The sequence below is a fragment of the Lepidochelys kempii genome, chromosome 15 (genome assembly GCF_965140265.1).
Source record: "Lepidochelys kempii isolate rLepKem1 chromosome 15, rLepKem1.hap2, whole genome shotgun sequence".
NCBI classification, from domain to species: domain Eukaryota; kingdom Metazoa; phylum Chordata; order Testudines; family Cheloniidae; genus Lepidochelys; species Lepidochelys kempii.
In genome coordinates, this window is record NC_133270.1 from 11,927,305 (window position 1) to 11,940,305 (window position 13,001).

The 13,001-nt window shown below is 42.6% G+C and overlaps 1 protein-coding gene across 4 annotated transcripts in view; it reads left to right on the forward strand.

Annotated features, from left to right (window-relative positions):
- Positions 1–13,001, forward strand: part of LOC140898814 (sodium/glucose cotransporter 1) — an 84,677-nt gene that overhangs the window by 31,380 nt on the left and 40,296 nt on the right. For 2 of the 4 annotated variants that reach the window (XM_073313267.1, XM_073313268.1), the window contains exon 2: positions 10,502–10,573. In XM_073313267.1, coding sequence (XP_073169368.1) covers positions 10,502–10,573 — 72 coding nt within the window. Of the gene's footprint in view, positions 1–824; positions 932–6,862; positions 6,983–7,058; positions 7,506–10,501; positions 10,574–13,001 lie in introns of those variants that run through there. The other 2 variants (XM_073313266.1, XM_073313265.1) reach the window with 2 other exon arrangements.

Sequence of the window (13,001 nt, forward strand, 5' to 3'; positions counted from 1 at the left end):
TTCATAAACCAGTTGGAGAACAGTTCAATCTCTCTGGTCACGCGATTACAGACATGAAAGTTGCGATATTACAACAAAAAAACTTCAAATCCAGCGAGAAACTGCTGAATTGGAATTCATTTGCATTGGATACAATTAACTTAGGCTTGAATAGAGACTGGGAGTGGCTAAGTCATTATGCAAGGTAACCTATTTCCCCTTGTTTTTTCCTACCCCCCCCCGACGTTCTTGTTAAACCCTGGATTTGTGCTGGAAATGGCCCACCTTGATTATCATACACATTGTAAGGAGAGGTTTCAGAGTAACAGCCGTGTTAGTCTGTATTCGCAAAAAGAAAAGGAGTACTTGTGGCACCTTAGAGACTAACCAATTTATTTGAGCATGAGCTTTCGTGAGCTACAGCTCATGCTCAAATAAATTGGTTAGTCTCTAAGGTGCCACAAGTACTCCTTTTCTTTTTGCGAATACAGACTAACACGGCTGTTACTCTGAAACTTGAGGATTCTTATGATCATTAGTATTTTTGGAAACTTCATGTTATGTCCACATCCTCTGTGGTCACCAGAACAGGTAGCTATTCTGGTTTCTGTCACATCATCACCTGGTAAGAAGGGTATCCATGCCCAGAGAGTTGGGATAGTCTGTGGTCTGCAAAACAATCAGAGTTTTAGCCAGCAGACTAGATTAGTATTTTTCTCTGAGATAAGAGCAGGTGGTTACCTTTACAAATCTAGCATTGTCTGTAAATTGTACTGAATATATAGAAATAGATATAATTTCTTTCTTTCAGTGAGACTTCATGACTGATACTTTATATATCACCCTATTACATGCTAAACTACACTTAGTGTGAAAAAACATTTATTGTTCTGTTCTGGATGTGTAAGGAAATGGGGGACGAGCTGAAAGAAATATCTGGACAGTGTATGAGGTAAGTTTGCTTATGTTTATTTCCAGATTCAGCTAATAACATTTTCATTCAGTACACAAAGGTTCCTTCCTATTCATTATTCCAAATTCTCAGTCGCTCAAATGTGATCCTTATTTCTAATCCAAAAGAAGAAAAATAAGATTTCTTCCCTTTTGTGGTGCTCCTATCTGGGTCTTTCTGTTCCTTCCTTCTTTTGGTTTGGATAGGTCTGCTGTTCTTGTTTTCAAATTCAATCCATCCATCTGTCTCTTCTAAGAAGTCCTACTGACAAGCTAATAAAACTTGTGGCTTGATCATTTTATATATTGTCTATTTGTGGACTCTTCTACCTCTGGACTGATAGGTGATTTGGGGCCATTCTGCCAGCTCTATGCTGTGATGGATCTCCCTTATGTTGGGGATGATCCTTGGGGGCTGTTTTTGGGGCCTTTAACCTGCTGGAACCATTAAGTAATGTGTATTAAATGTGCCCATTACCTGTTCTAATTCATACTCATCTAATAGTCTTTCCTCTAGTTCTCTCACTATCCCACCTTTCCCCCCCGCCCCAAGGGTTTGCTGTAGCTCAGAGCTTTCCCATAGGTTTCAAAATGCTGCACATCAAGGAGATGGCTGTGTTGTTCAGATTTTTATATTTTAATTTTCAAAACAAAGCGCAAATAAGAGGCTGGCTGAAATGTTTCAAGGATTCTGTACAGGAAGTAATAGATATCAGACTCATACATTAGCAGATTATATTTTCCATTTTCCTCTGAAATTTCTTTAATCAAATGTAATCAATAATATGATAGTGCTTATGGCTCTAGAGCAATCGAAGCATCTCCACAGGAGCTGAGCCATCCATTGTTTTAGAATGATTGATTATTTATTTCAAACAAAATCCAACCACCAGTAAATGGTGGTGTTGTTATAACCTGAACAATCAGGGAATCATTTAGGTTGAAGGGACCTCAAGAAAATCATCTACTGGAGTATGTTACCCTGTATTGTATCAGTGGAGACTTAATTATTCCTAAAACATCCCTCATAGACTTAGTTGTGAGTGATGTAATGGTGATTCTGCATCCATTCTTGGTAGTCTGTTCCATTATTTAGTTGTTCTTGTAATTGTGACAGAAGTGGCAAATTCCCATTTATTACTATAATACTTCATCAGGAAACATATTTTAGGTTGGGAAGGGAACCCAGGGAAAGTATTATCAAGCACTGCAGATACACCTAGTTCCGTGTCCCGTTGGGTTAATTGTTGAGCGTTCTGAAACGTGATGTACTGGTAACAGAAGACACTCATGTTCTTGTTTTTAAGAGGGAGTGTCACTGAGTTTAAATAGGTTTTGTGTTGCAATGTGAAACAGACAAGGAGGGTGACACCTCTGCACCGCCCTTAGAAAAACGCAGCTGCTTTGTCCCTTTGGTTATTGAAGGTGTTGCTATTCCAGGCATGTACTCTTGGGCAGGGATTTTTAATCTCTTAGGGAGGAGTTAGAACACAGTCTTGTAAAATTTAGCACTCTGAAATGGAAATGCCAGTTTCATCTCTTTGTTGTTAGCTTTCTCACAGTAACCTCTGAAGATGGCAAATGATGAAAACTAAAATAATAATGAATTAATAAACTAAACAAAGACCAGCTTTATCTCACTTATTTTCTGAGGACATCACCTGGGCAGAATGCAATCTTTTTACTGTTTGCTTTTATAATCCTGGTAATGCTCAGATACCATGGGGATGGGCACGTTATAAATGCATAGATAGGCAGAGACCACAAATTGGCTGAAGGTTTGAAAATAGCTGCTTGTTTTGAATTCAGTTGTGCTACATTTGTGCATTATAAGCTGGACTCTGTTTTTGTCTTCCAATAGCTCTATTCAGCAATAGATACTTGGTTGAAAATTAGATTAGGAATACAGTATTTTGTGTTCATATCCATTCATTTCTCTCCCTGCAAGGAAATAACCTCACCTATTGTCCAGATCTTAACTGTGACATAATTATAAAGCTTTTCCTGTGCATAATTAAGCTTGTTGCTTCTTGATTTGCTCCTCTGAGCTGATAAGGAGCCCTACCTTCTTTTTGACATCCTTTTAGACAGGGGTTACTGTCTTCCATTCTCTCTAAACTGTACATTTCTATTTTTTAAAATCCCTCACACAGGTTTAATTTTCAAACAGTCATCACTGTTGCTCCCCTTCTATGAAATTGCTCAAATTAGTCAAATTAAAATATTGCTCAAAATAAACAAGAGTGCACAAAGGTGTAAAGACCTAGCACTAGAGAAGAGACAGTAAGTGCTCCACATCTGCTGTCCTCCAGCTGCCGTATTATTAGAGCCATCTCAGCAAAACCCATTGGAAGCCTGTGAACGCCTATCTTGTCCACTTCCAGACACTTCCCGATTTAGTACCGGTGATATGTCACATTCAGTACCATCCTAGGGTAAAGTTTCCTTAAATAAATGTCCATATTATTAAAAATGGATAACAACCCAACCAGGGGATGGAGAGAAGGGAATATACCAGCCTGCTGCATGGCTTCTTGCATATGGGAGTTAAATATCTGCATGTTTTCAGCTTGGTTTGTCCCTTATCCGCTGTACATAGACCACTGTGTACAAAGAGGGATGATGTCACTGATGAGTCCTCCACCATGATAGAATATATTACTGCAGAGGGATGGTCAGAAGAGGCTTAGTGGAGATGCCCCTGTTTCCACGCCATTTCTACTGTCACTCCTCAGAATGAGCCCTGTCACTTTCCATCCTGAATAGCCTTTAAAAATGGAATTTCCTCCCATGGGATGATGGTTCAAAGTATTAGCTCTTTACCTCTCTGATATGGAGGTAATCTGTGGGCTTCAGGTAATCTAATTCATCATTAGTAAACTTCTCTTTTGGTTTGTGTTTTATCATTTATTGTTTTGCTTATTATTTTCAACATCATTTGCTGCATTCAGGAGGAAGGCTAACAATAAGGGATGATCTGACATTTTGATCTGGGAGTGGCCAGCTCTTGTAAGACTGTGTCAGAACTCCTCTCCGGAAAATTAAGTCCTCTCCTAAGAGTGTGTCTCTGGGAGGGCACCAGCCTCAGCCACCTGCGGTCCAAAGTGGCTGGATTTTTCCCAGGGCTGGGCAGGTGTGTCACTGTCCCTGTGACTGTTTTGCATTGCAACAAGAAACCCATTTTCACTCACAGAACCTTTCTCATCAGCAAAAGGATTTGAATGTCTGCTGTTACCAGTACAGCATGTTTAAGAGAATTTATTCTCATCTGTTAACCAGCTCGTCCTCAACTAGATGCATCTGTAGGGCTGTTAATCCTTTTTGTTGGCTCCAATCCCCACCGAAAAACTACATCAATGTACACTGTTAATTGCAATATTATCAACAAGCATGTATTTAACACTTGTGGCTGTCTACATCACATGCGTACCACACTATGCATCGCAATAATTCTCTGCTGAGGAGAGAGGCCTAAAGATTGGACTAGCAGAGGCATTTTGAGTCAGGAGAAGCAAGGGGCATCAACAGAACTGTCTGGGGCCCAGGAATGAAATAGCACTGCTGTTGCATACAACGTTCGCAATGGGCAAGCAAAGCTGTGTGGGGATCCAAGAGTGACCTATTAAAAGGTACAACAGGTTGAGGGGGTTTGTCCCGGGCCCCACACCCCCCCAGGGATGGCCCCGGCAGTGGTCCCCACCGTGGGGCTATGTGGGGCGCATAGCCCCGGCTCCAGCCCCAGCCACGGCTGCTGACAGCTGAAACCGAAGAAGTCACGGAGGTCTGGTAGAGTCATGGAATCTGTGACTGCCGTGACCTCCGTGACTAAATCGTAGCCTTTCCAATAATTCACCTAGCTAATTGTGAATGCCCTGCTCAGTGTTGTGCGGTGGAAGAGATTCTTTCTTGCCCTCTGCTGAGCAGCTCTCACCTTGCAGCAGAAAGTTTAGTTACTTGTATCTGTGCATGTATAGGGACAAATATTGTTGGCCAAATTTTTTTTAAAACCAGCTAGAGCAGTGCTTCTCAAGCTTTTTGATACTGGGGACTGGCTTGCTGCCTTCCTAAACTGTGTCAGGGAAATCTGAGAGACCAGCGCCGGTCTACGGACCAGTTGTTGAGAAACACTGAGCTAGAGTACCTGAGTGTTTGACCGCCTGCACTGCAGTGAATTCCACAGGCTGACTTTGTCTGTGCTGTGTGCGTGCAAGGCTGTACAGTGCTGACGTTCTGCTGAGTACAACGCCTCTGTGGGATTCTATATGAACTGCAGGTATGAGGATATGGAGGCACAAGTATTGTGATTACCCCACAGCCGGTCTGTAATCAGTGTCCCAGTTATGTCTGTACCAGACATGGAGAAAGCAGAACCAAACCAATACAGCCACCACAGGTAAAGATGTGAATTGTGTGATTATTAATTCTTGGGGTCTGAGTCTCTCCTGTCCTTTGCATGTTGTGGAATCATCTAGACCTGGCCAAAGTGTGTGCAGTGGGCGTAAAGCTGAATTCTCCACTCACTCACACCAGTAGTAGCATCTTACAGTCTCTTTATTGTTGCTTTGCGCAGGGATGGATGACCATTCACGGGGCAAGGCAGTGGAGAATCAAGCCCATGTGCTCCACAACCTACTATTTTCTTATGTTGGTTGGTTGTGGCTACAGGAGCTGAAACTGGAATTCAATTCATGAACTAAGAATGAGTGAAAACAAAACAATTCATTTGTTACAAGGACACATGGGAATCCATTTGCATCAGCCTTTGTATGAAAGACCAGCTACATGCTATCTTAGACAAACTGTTGCCTGGTAATTAGGATTAGTAAATAAGACCTTTTTCTGTGGTGCAGACAACAGGAAAGGTTGAAGTTAATGGGAATTGTGGGTGCTAAGCAGCTCTTAGGGTTATTTTTTTCACCTATTGGCTTTACAAACAGCATTGTCACTGACTGTCTGTAGAACAAATAAAAGTCTGTGCTGAAGAGATGCCTAAATGATCAGAGGGCAGCATTTTGTAGGAAATTGGTAGGTATCTTTCTCATTTCAATGTATAGATGAGAAAGACGGAGTTCTTGTTTTACTCTATAACTTCAGATTAATGGTCCTTTGTTATGGTATTTTACATATAGATATGCTTCTGTTTAGCTACTACTACTACTCCATAATAATTTTTTAAAAAGCAAAATGTCCTAGGATAATTACACCTTGGAAAGGATTCCCTAACAGAGGGTCAGATCTCAGTTGCACTACTGAAAATCAGAAGTAATTCCACTGAAATCAATTATGTATAACCAGCATAAGATCAGAATTAAGCCCACTATGCTTTGTATGTTCTGTACTGTTCATTCTCTTTAGGGTAAATACAATGTGGCAATCAATTCCTGGCTGGCAGCCTACTGAACTGTAAATGAGTTATGATTGCGTGGGGTAAAGCAAAGGTGGAGACAGACTTTCAAATATCCCCAGAGCCTTGAAATTCTTACACCTGTCTGTTGCCTATGTCCCCTGCACCCCTCTGATCTTGGCTGTGATATCCACCTCCTGCTCAATGAGAGAGGATCACAGGGAGCTGAGGAAACTTCCCTTTTCAGGGGCTGTTTCTGAGTGACTTAGAAGCTCCATGGAAAATCACAGCCTGCCCCACATTTTGAGTTCTCTTTTTTGCATCAGGTCATTTTGTTTGGTCAAATTTTCAACTCCAAGAATAAATAACTGCATATGGAACCATACCTAAGCACCACGGAACTTTGGGAGTTATTTGAATCTGGAATTAGAACATCATAGCTTGCCACCGTGGGCAGAACAAAAACCCTGGTTCTGAACACTGGGATGGAGAGCGTTCATTTCTGGATCTCAAATTTATGGCTGAGACACATCGCTATAAAGATCTAGATGTAAGTGATAATAGTGGCTTCCTATTGTCTTGTTCCAGAAATGCTGAGCTGTACCTCCATTGTGTATTCCTGCTGGGATGAGGGATGGCACAGCAGGAGTATTAGCTCATGGAACTGTGGGGTTTCCCAGAGTGTCAGTCACTCTTTCTTTGGGCTTGGTAAGTATCAATTTCTCAAGGAAACAATTAATTCTATGACCAGATTTACAGGAACAACCTCTCCAGGAAGAGTATCTGCAAACAGTGAGGTGCATACACTGGGTATATTGTGTCCAAGCCACTCCTTCCACAGCTCACTCCTTCCCAGACTCTGCTCTCTGTCTGCAACAGCTCTGAGCACCTTCTCCGGGGGATGTGACTTCGGGTCGGTCTTTGGCTCTGAAATCAGCAACAGCTGTAATAGGGGAGCAGTTTTTTGGAGCAAATCACAGCTCAAGAAAGAACATCAGCTTTGCTTTGTATCCATACAAGTGAATCTAAAGTTACATATTATACAAGAGAGAGGGGGACGACAAGGGTTTATCATTAACCTGAAGTCTGTGAGAGACATTATAAGGAGAGAAGAAGAAGGAAAGGTGCCGGAGAAGCAGGCAGGATGGACTCCTCTGAAAAAATCAATAACCCTGCTGACATCTCAGTCATAGTCATCTATTTTGTGGTAGTCCTAGCAGTGGGAGTATGGGTATGTCTGGATCTTCCTTTCTTAATGAAAGTGTGGTTTATTCGGTTTTAAGAAAATGGCTTCATAAATTAAAACTACAATTGTGTAAATTGCCTGCTGCTTAACTGGGGGATGGGCTGAAAGTTGGCAGGATGGGGATTAAGTTGGGCTTCAGTGGGGCAGTAGGATACCAGGGTATGAGATCTGAATTGGAGGTGAAGATGATGAGATGGTAGTGGAGGAGAGGATAGATGGGGCTGGGATGAAGAAGGGGTATGGATGGGGAAGGGACTATAGGAGAAGGCCAATGGATGGAGATCAGGATAATGGTGAAGTGGACATTTTTAGCCAATTAGAGTGGGGACCTGTAAGGAACAGAGTGGGGGTGAAAATGGGAATGGGATGGTAGCAGTGGTGAGTGGGGATGGACTTTGGGGTGCTGGAGCAGAGGAGCCTGCAAATGGGAATTTGTGATGGAGTAGTAGTTGGGGTGAAGTGTGAGAGGTGGGGTAAATGGGGATTGCAGTGGGGTTGATTGTGGTAGGAATGGGGGGCGAGTACTGGACTGAGTTGTAAATGGGTATGGATTGGAATAGAGCTAAAGGTGGAGGAGAGATGGTAATGGAGTGGGAGACGGGGATTGCTGCAGGATGGATATGAAATGGACGAGAGCACAGACACGGTCTGGACACAGGAGAATGCCAGCTTTTCATCAGTAAGACTTCACTGCAGAGAGCAGGTGCATGTAGACTCCGAGGAGGAACAAATCTCAGTGAGGACAAATGCTGCTGGTGTTCGGGTCTTTTCTGTTTAAAGCCCAGATAGGATTGTGCCTCCTCCTGAAGCATGCTGATGATGCAGCGGGAAGTACGGAGACTGCAGCCTTAGGAAGAGAAGAATTATTTTGCACTTAGTGGGTGAAAGGCAGATATTGTCCTGTTAGAATAAGTCTTGAGTCTGCAGGGTTCAAAGGAAAAGGGCAGATAGTGTTTGTACTGATGTTACCTTAGTGGAAAACACTAGTGTGTCACTTGGTTGAAGAGCTGAGATCCCTTTCAGGAACAGAGTTTGTGTATTCTATCTGAGGAGAAATCAGAGACTGTCCTTGGGGAAAATGCTGCTAGTCCCTTGAGGAAAGAGCCAGCAGTTACCCAGAATGAATCAGGGAAATCTGCCCCTCGGTGACCGACCTGTGCACTCCCCTGAAATAACTCAGGAGTCCATGCCATAGAGCAGAGCAGCAGCTGCAGACAAAATCTTCCACACTAGCAGCCTGTCAGACTTTTGAAAAGTGATTAACTTTTGAGGCCAATGAATTAGTTAAAGTTTGTTCAGCACTTAGAAGATGTGAAGTACCTGCACCTGTACCTCTGGCCGAGTGTATTGGAGGCCAAGGGTTGGATTGTACCAGAGAGGCTGTCCATTTATTTTCCGTCCCATAGAAGCAAAACACAATTGAGGGCCCATACCTTTCATGAGAGCACTGCTTCTTCCTAGCGCACCCTGAGGTGCAAGCAACCTCAGCTGAGCAGGGAAGAATGGGGAGGAGGCCCCCACATCAGCCCATTCTAGCCAGCCAAGCTGTCCATTGACTCAGAAGGGTGCAGCATGCTCTCCTCTAAGGAGTGTTGTGGCAGAAACACTTCCATTGCATCTTGGGGAGCTCTGGGAGGGAACCAGGCTTGTGCCTTAAAGGTACAATCTGACCTGAAGTGTGATTATTGTAATTTATTATTGACTGTAATTCTTTGTAACATAAACTCCTGGGGCAGAAGAGGGCTGGCAGGTGGTATGTCAGGCACTGGAGCATTGAAGTTTCTAGTTCTGAATAGTTTCTAAGAAGTTTAATGTTAAATGTGCCTCTTGATTCAACTATTGTATGTAGTGAAACATGCAGGACAGTGGGATGGGAGGAGGTATTGTTTCATATTCTCTGTGTGTATATAAAGTCTGCTGCAGTTTCCACTGAATGCATCCGATGAGACTAAATTGGTTAGTCTCTAAGGTGCCACAAGTCCTCCTTTTCTTTTTGCAAATACAGACTAACACGGCTGTTACTCTGAAACATGCCCCTGTTTGTTTGTTTTCTTGCTTCTATATTAGGATCAATGATCTGGCTCACTTTTTCTCACACCCTCTCTGGGCCCGATCCAAAGGATCATTGTTTGCAAAGGGTTTTGGATCAGGCCCTGTGAAAAATGTGATGTAAACTTCCCATAAAGTCACTCCTGACATATAAAATGAGAGTGAGGAAAGTAATTCTTAACTGGCTACTCTGTGGAAGTGAAGAAAGGCTAAAAAGTGAAGTGCGGGTACCTTGATGATCTTATCAGAACAGGAAAGGTTAAATTGCCATGCAAGTAGATTCCTGCAGGGAAACTCTGGACCACACTAGTATTGAGTAAGAAAGCTAGGTATAAACAACGAGGAGTCCTTGTGGCACCTTAGAGACTAACACATTTATTTGGGCATGAGCTTTCGTGGGCTAAAACCCCAAATAAATGTGTTAGTCTCTAAGGTGCCACAAGGACTTCTCATTTTTGCTGATACAGACTAACACAGCTACCACTCTGGAAGCTAGGTATGACATTTCTAGTGCATGAACATAAAACTCTCTACATCAGCAGTTTTGAGGCCTGCTCACCTTCAGGAGTGCTCCCATGAGTGACAGTTTGCAGGCAAGGCCCTTGGTTAGTGATGCCTTTCTTGTGTTTTATTTTTATTGTATAGTTCATTGTATTTTAATATGTGCAGTGTTTAGATTTGGGTTTTGCAGGCTTCGTGTAATGAAAGTTGAAGCAATAAAGCTTGAATGGTTAATTTATAGATTGATATAAGAATCATTGCTCAGTCATTGTCAGGTCATATTATTCCCTTCAAAATCTTTCTCCCTTGGCCATTTTTGATCATTACGTTAATTTTTCTTTCTCATCACTGCCCTGGCTGTTGATGCCATCAGGCTAAATTTGGCTTATTAGAGCTGAAAATTTTAACCATTTTTTTTTTTTTTTTATCAGGCCATGTTCTCAACAAACCGCGGGACTGTTGGTGGATTCTTCCTAGCTGGACGGAGCATGGTGTGGTGGCCGGTAAGTGCAATACACACACAAAGGAATTGTACTTTCACTCCACACCACACACAATGTTTGGCTGCTCATCACTTTATCACGTCAGCATTTTATTGAATGCCGTGTACTTACTATTTGCTCCGGACCCACCGAAGTTTTCCACTGAGGGCCTGACTCATGTGAGGTGATTGCTGTTAGGTACAAGGTACAGAAAGGAATTGATTTGTAGGTGTGGTTTCTGTGGTGCTGCTGTATTGCCTTCATGTGGCTGCGTAATCTAGTCCTTTGTTGTAACATTGCAAGGAGAGAACCCTGGAATGTTCATAATAAATTACTGATAACAAGTCAGAGTTTACGTTTATAATAATAGTACTTAGCACTTGTATAGCACATTTTAAGCTGTATATCTAAAAATGCTTTACAGAGGAGATAAGTATCATTATCTCCGTTTTAAGATGGGGAAACTGAGTCACAGACAGAAGTGACTTGCCTAAGGTCAGTGGAAGGGCTGAGAGTAGAACCCAAGTCACCTGAGTTAGTCCAGTGCTCTCTCCATTAGGTCACCCTTTCTCTAGTGAATGAATCTTCCTGGCAAAGCAGAAAACCTTCTAGACAAATGTGATGCATTGTCTAGGTGTCACTAATATGGTACTTTCATGGTTATCTTTGCAGTTCAGCTTGGAAGGAAGACGTCAGTGATTTGTTATAATAACTACCTGATCCTGCAATTGGACCCATGGGGCAGGACCTTTGCACTTGAGAGGAATTTGATGCCGGGCTCTGTCCATGTGAATCCAATGACATGATTGGGGCCTTAGAGAACTAAATAAATATTTACTGACTGTAAGAATTTTCAAAACAGCTTTCAGAAATCCCTGCCACTTTTTCAGTGTCTCCATTCAGTATTGCCTGAATTGGGGAGGAGTTGGGGCTGCCATTTTAATGATAAAAGCATTGTATTTCCCAGCAGGAGGAGGATCTCATGAGTAGATTAGGCCTGAGAAAATTCAGGTGCTAATAGAAACCATTGTGAAATAGAGAATCTCAAAGTTATTTTAAGGTAAACTTTGTTTTGTTTAATCAATGGAGTGACACTGCCATGAAAATGGATAACATAGTGGTAAGTCAGAACCCGTGACTGAGTGACTGTAAATGCACTAGGCCTGATCCTCTGCTGTCTTGCACCTTGTGTAATTCTTTATACCTGTGAATAGTGAGTATAAAACAACCTTCAGGTGCAAATGATGACACAAGGTGCAAGGCAGCAGGGGAATCCAGCCCAGTGGCGCAAAAACACCATGGGTCAGACCCTCAGGCCTAGGTGAGCCCCTTTGCACTGCTTTAAAGAACAAAGGGGACTTGAAGCTTCCCTAAAGGGGCAGCTGGGAATTCCCCTGACACAGGGGAGTCCCCCAGAGTCATAAAGCAAGGTAGCCAGCTTTACATTGCCTAAGCCCCTTGTCCATGTCAGAGGCCAGAGGGGATGATCCTGTACTGCCAGAATTGTCTCTAGGATTAACGTTTGCTTAGCTATCTTTGCCTCCCTGCTACACTGTGAGCTCAGTGCAGCTGAGGATCTACATTCCTGATTACATTCTCATTAATCCTTCACTTTAGAACACCTACATACCTCCCTGTGACGTAATAGGAAATCTCTTCCTCTCCACCCTGGCAGCACCAAAGCAAAAGACGTGGCAAACTCTCAAATCCCTAGTTAAACACTTACATTAACAATACTATTCTGGAGGGCTACTCTGCTCAAGGGAATGTGCACTTTCCCTGGTTTCAGAGTCTGGGTGGGGGTTGAGCCTCCGGGGGGGGGGGGGGGGAGGGGGAAATAACATTAAAAGTTCAAAAAAAGCAGGAATTACCTGCTTCGTGCTGCGACAGCTAATGCAATATGTAATATTTTGGAAAAAGTGCCACTTCCTGGCTTCACCCTGGGGCAGTGCCATGTGTGATTATAATCATGTGAGCATGTTCCAGGGAAACCTGGATGACTTATTTCCCAAGTCTGTAGAATGTGGATGTTGCTTTATAAATGGACCCTTCCCACCATAGTATATTAGTTCCTTTGGACTTGCTTACATGATTCATTGCTTTCTGCAATAGATAATAAAAGAAAATATATTTCTAATAACCTAGTATAGAAATTAAATTTCCATTGGATTAGCTTCATTCTTCAGTTATGCTGTTCCCTGCTATACCAAGCAGCTACGGGCATAGGTTGAAGATTAAGAAAAGAAACAAGGATGGTGTTTTTTCCCTGTTCTTTGTTGATTCCACATTCATGGAAGTTTCTAGTTGTGGCTTCTCCAGGACTACTTCCTGATAGGAACAATAATATGAATCTGTTAATTTTAATGGTGCAGCTGTGGTCTAGGAGGCTAGATGAGGGGCTATATGCAAAGTAGTTGTAGCCGGGTCAGTCACAGTGTTACCAATAAAA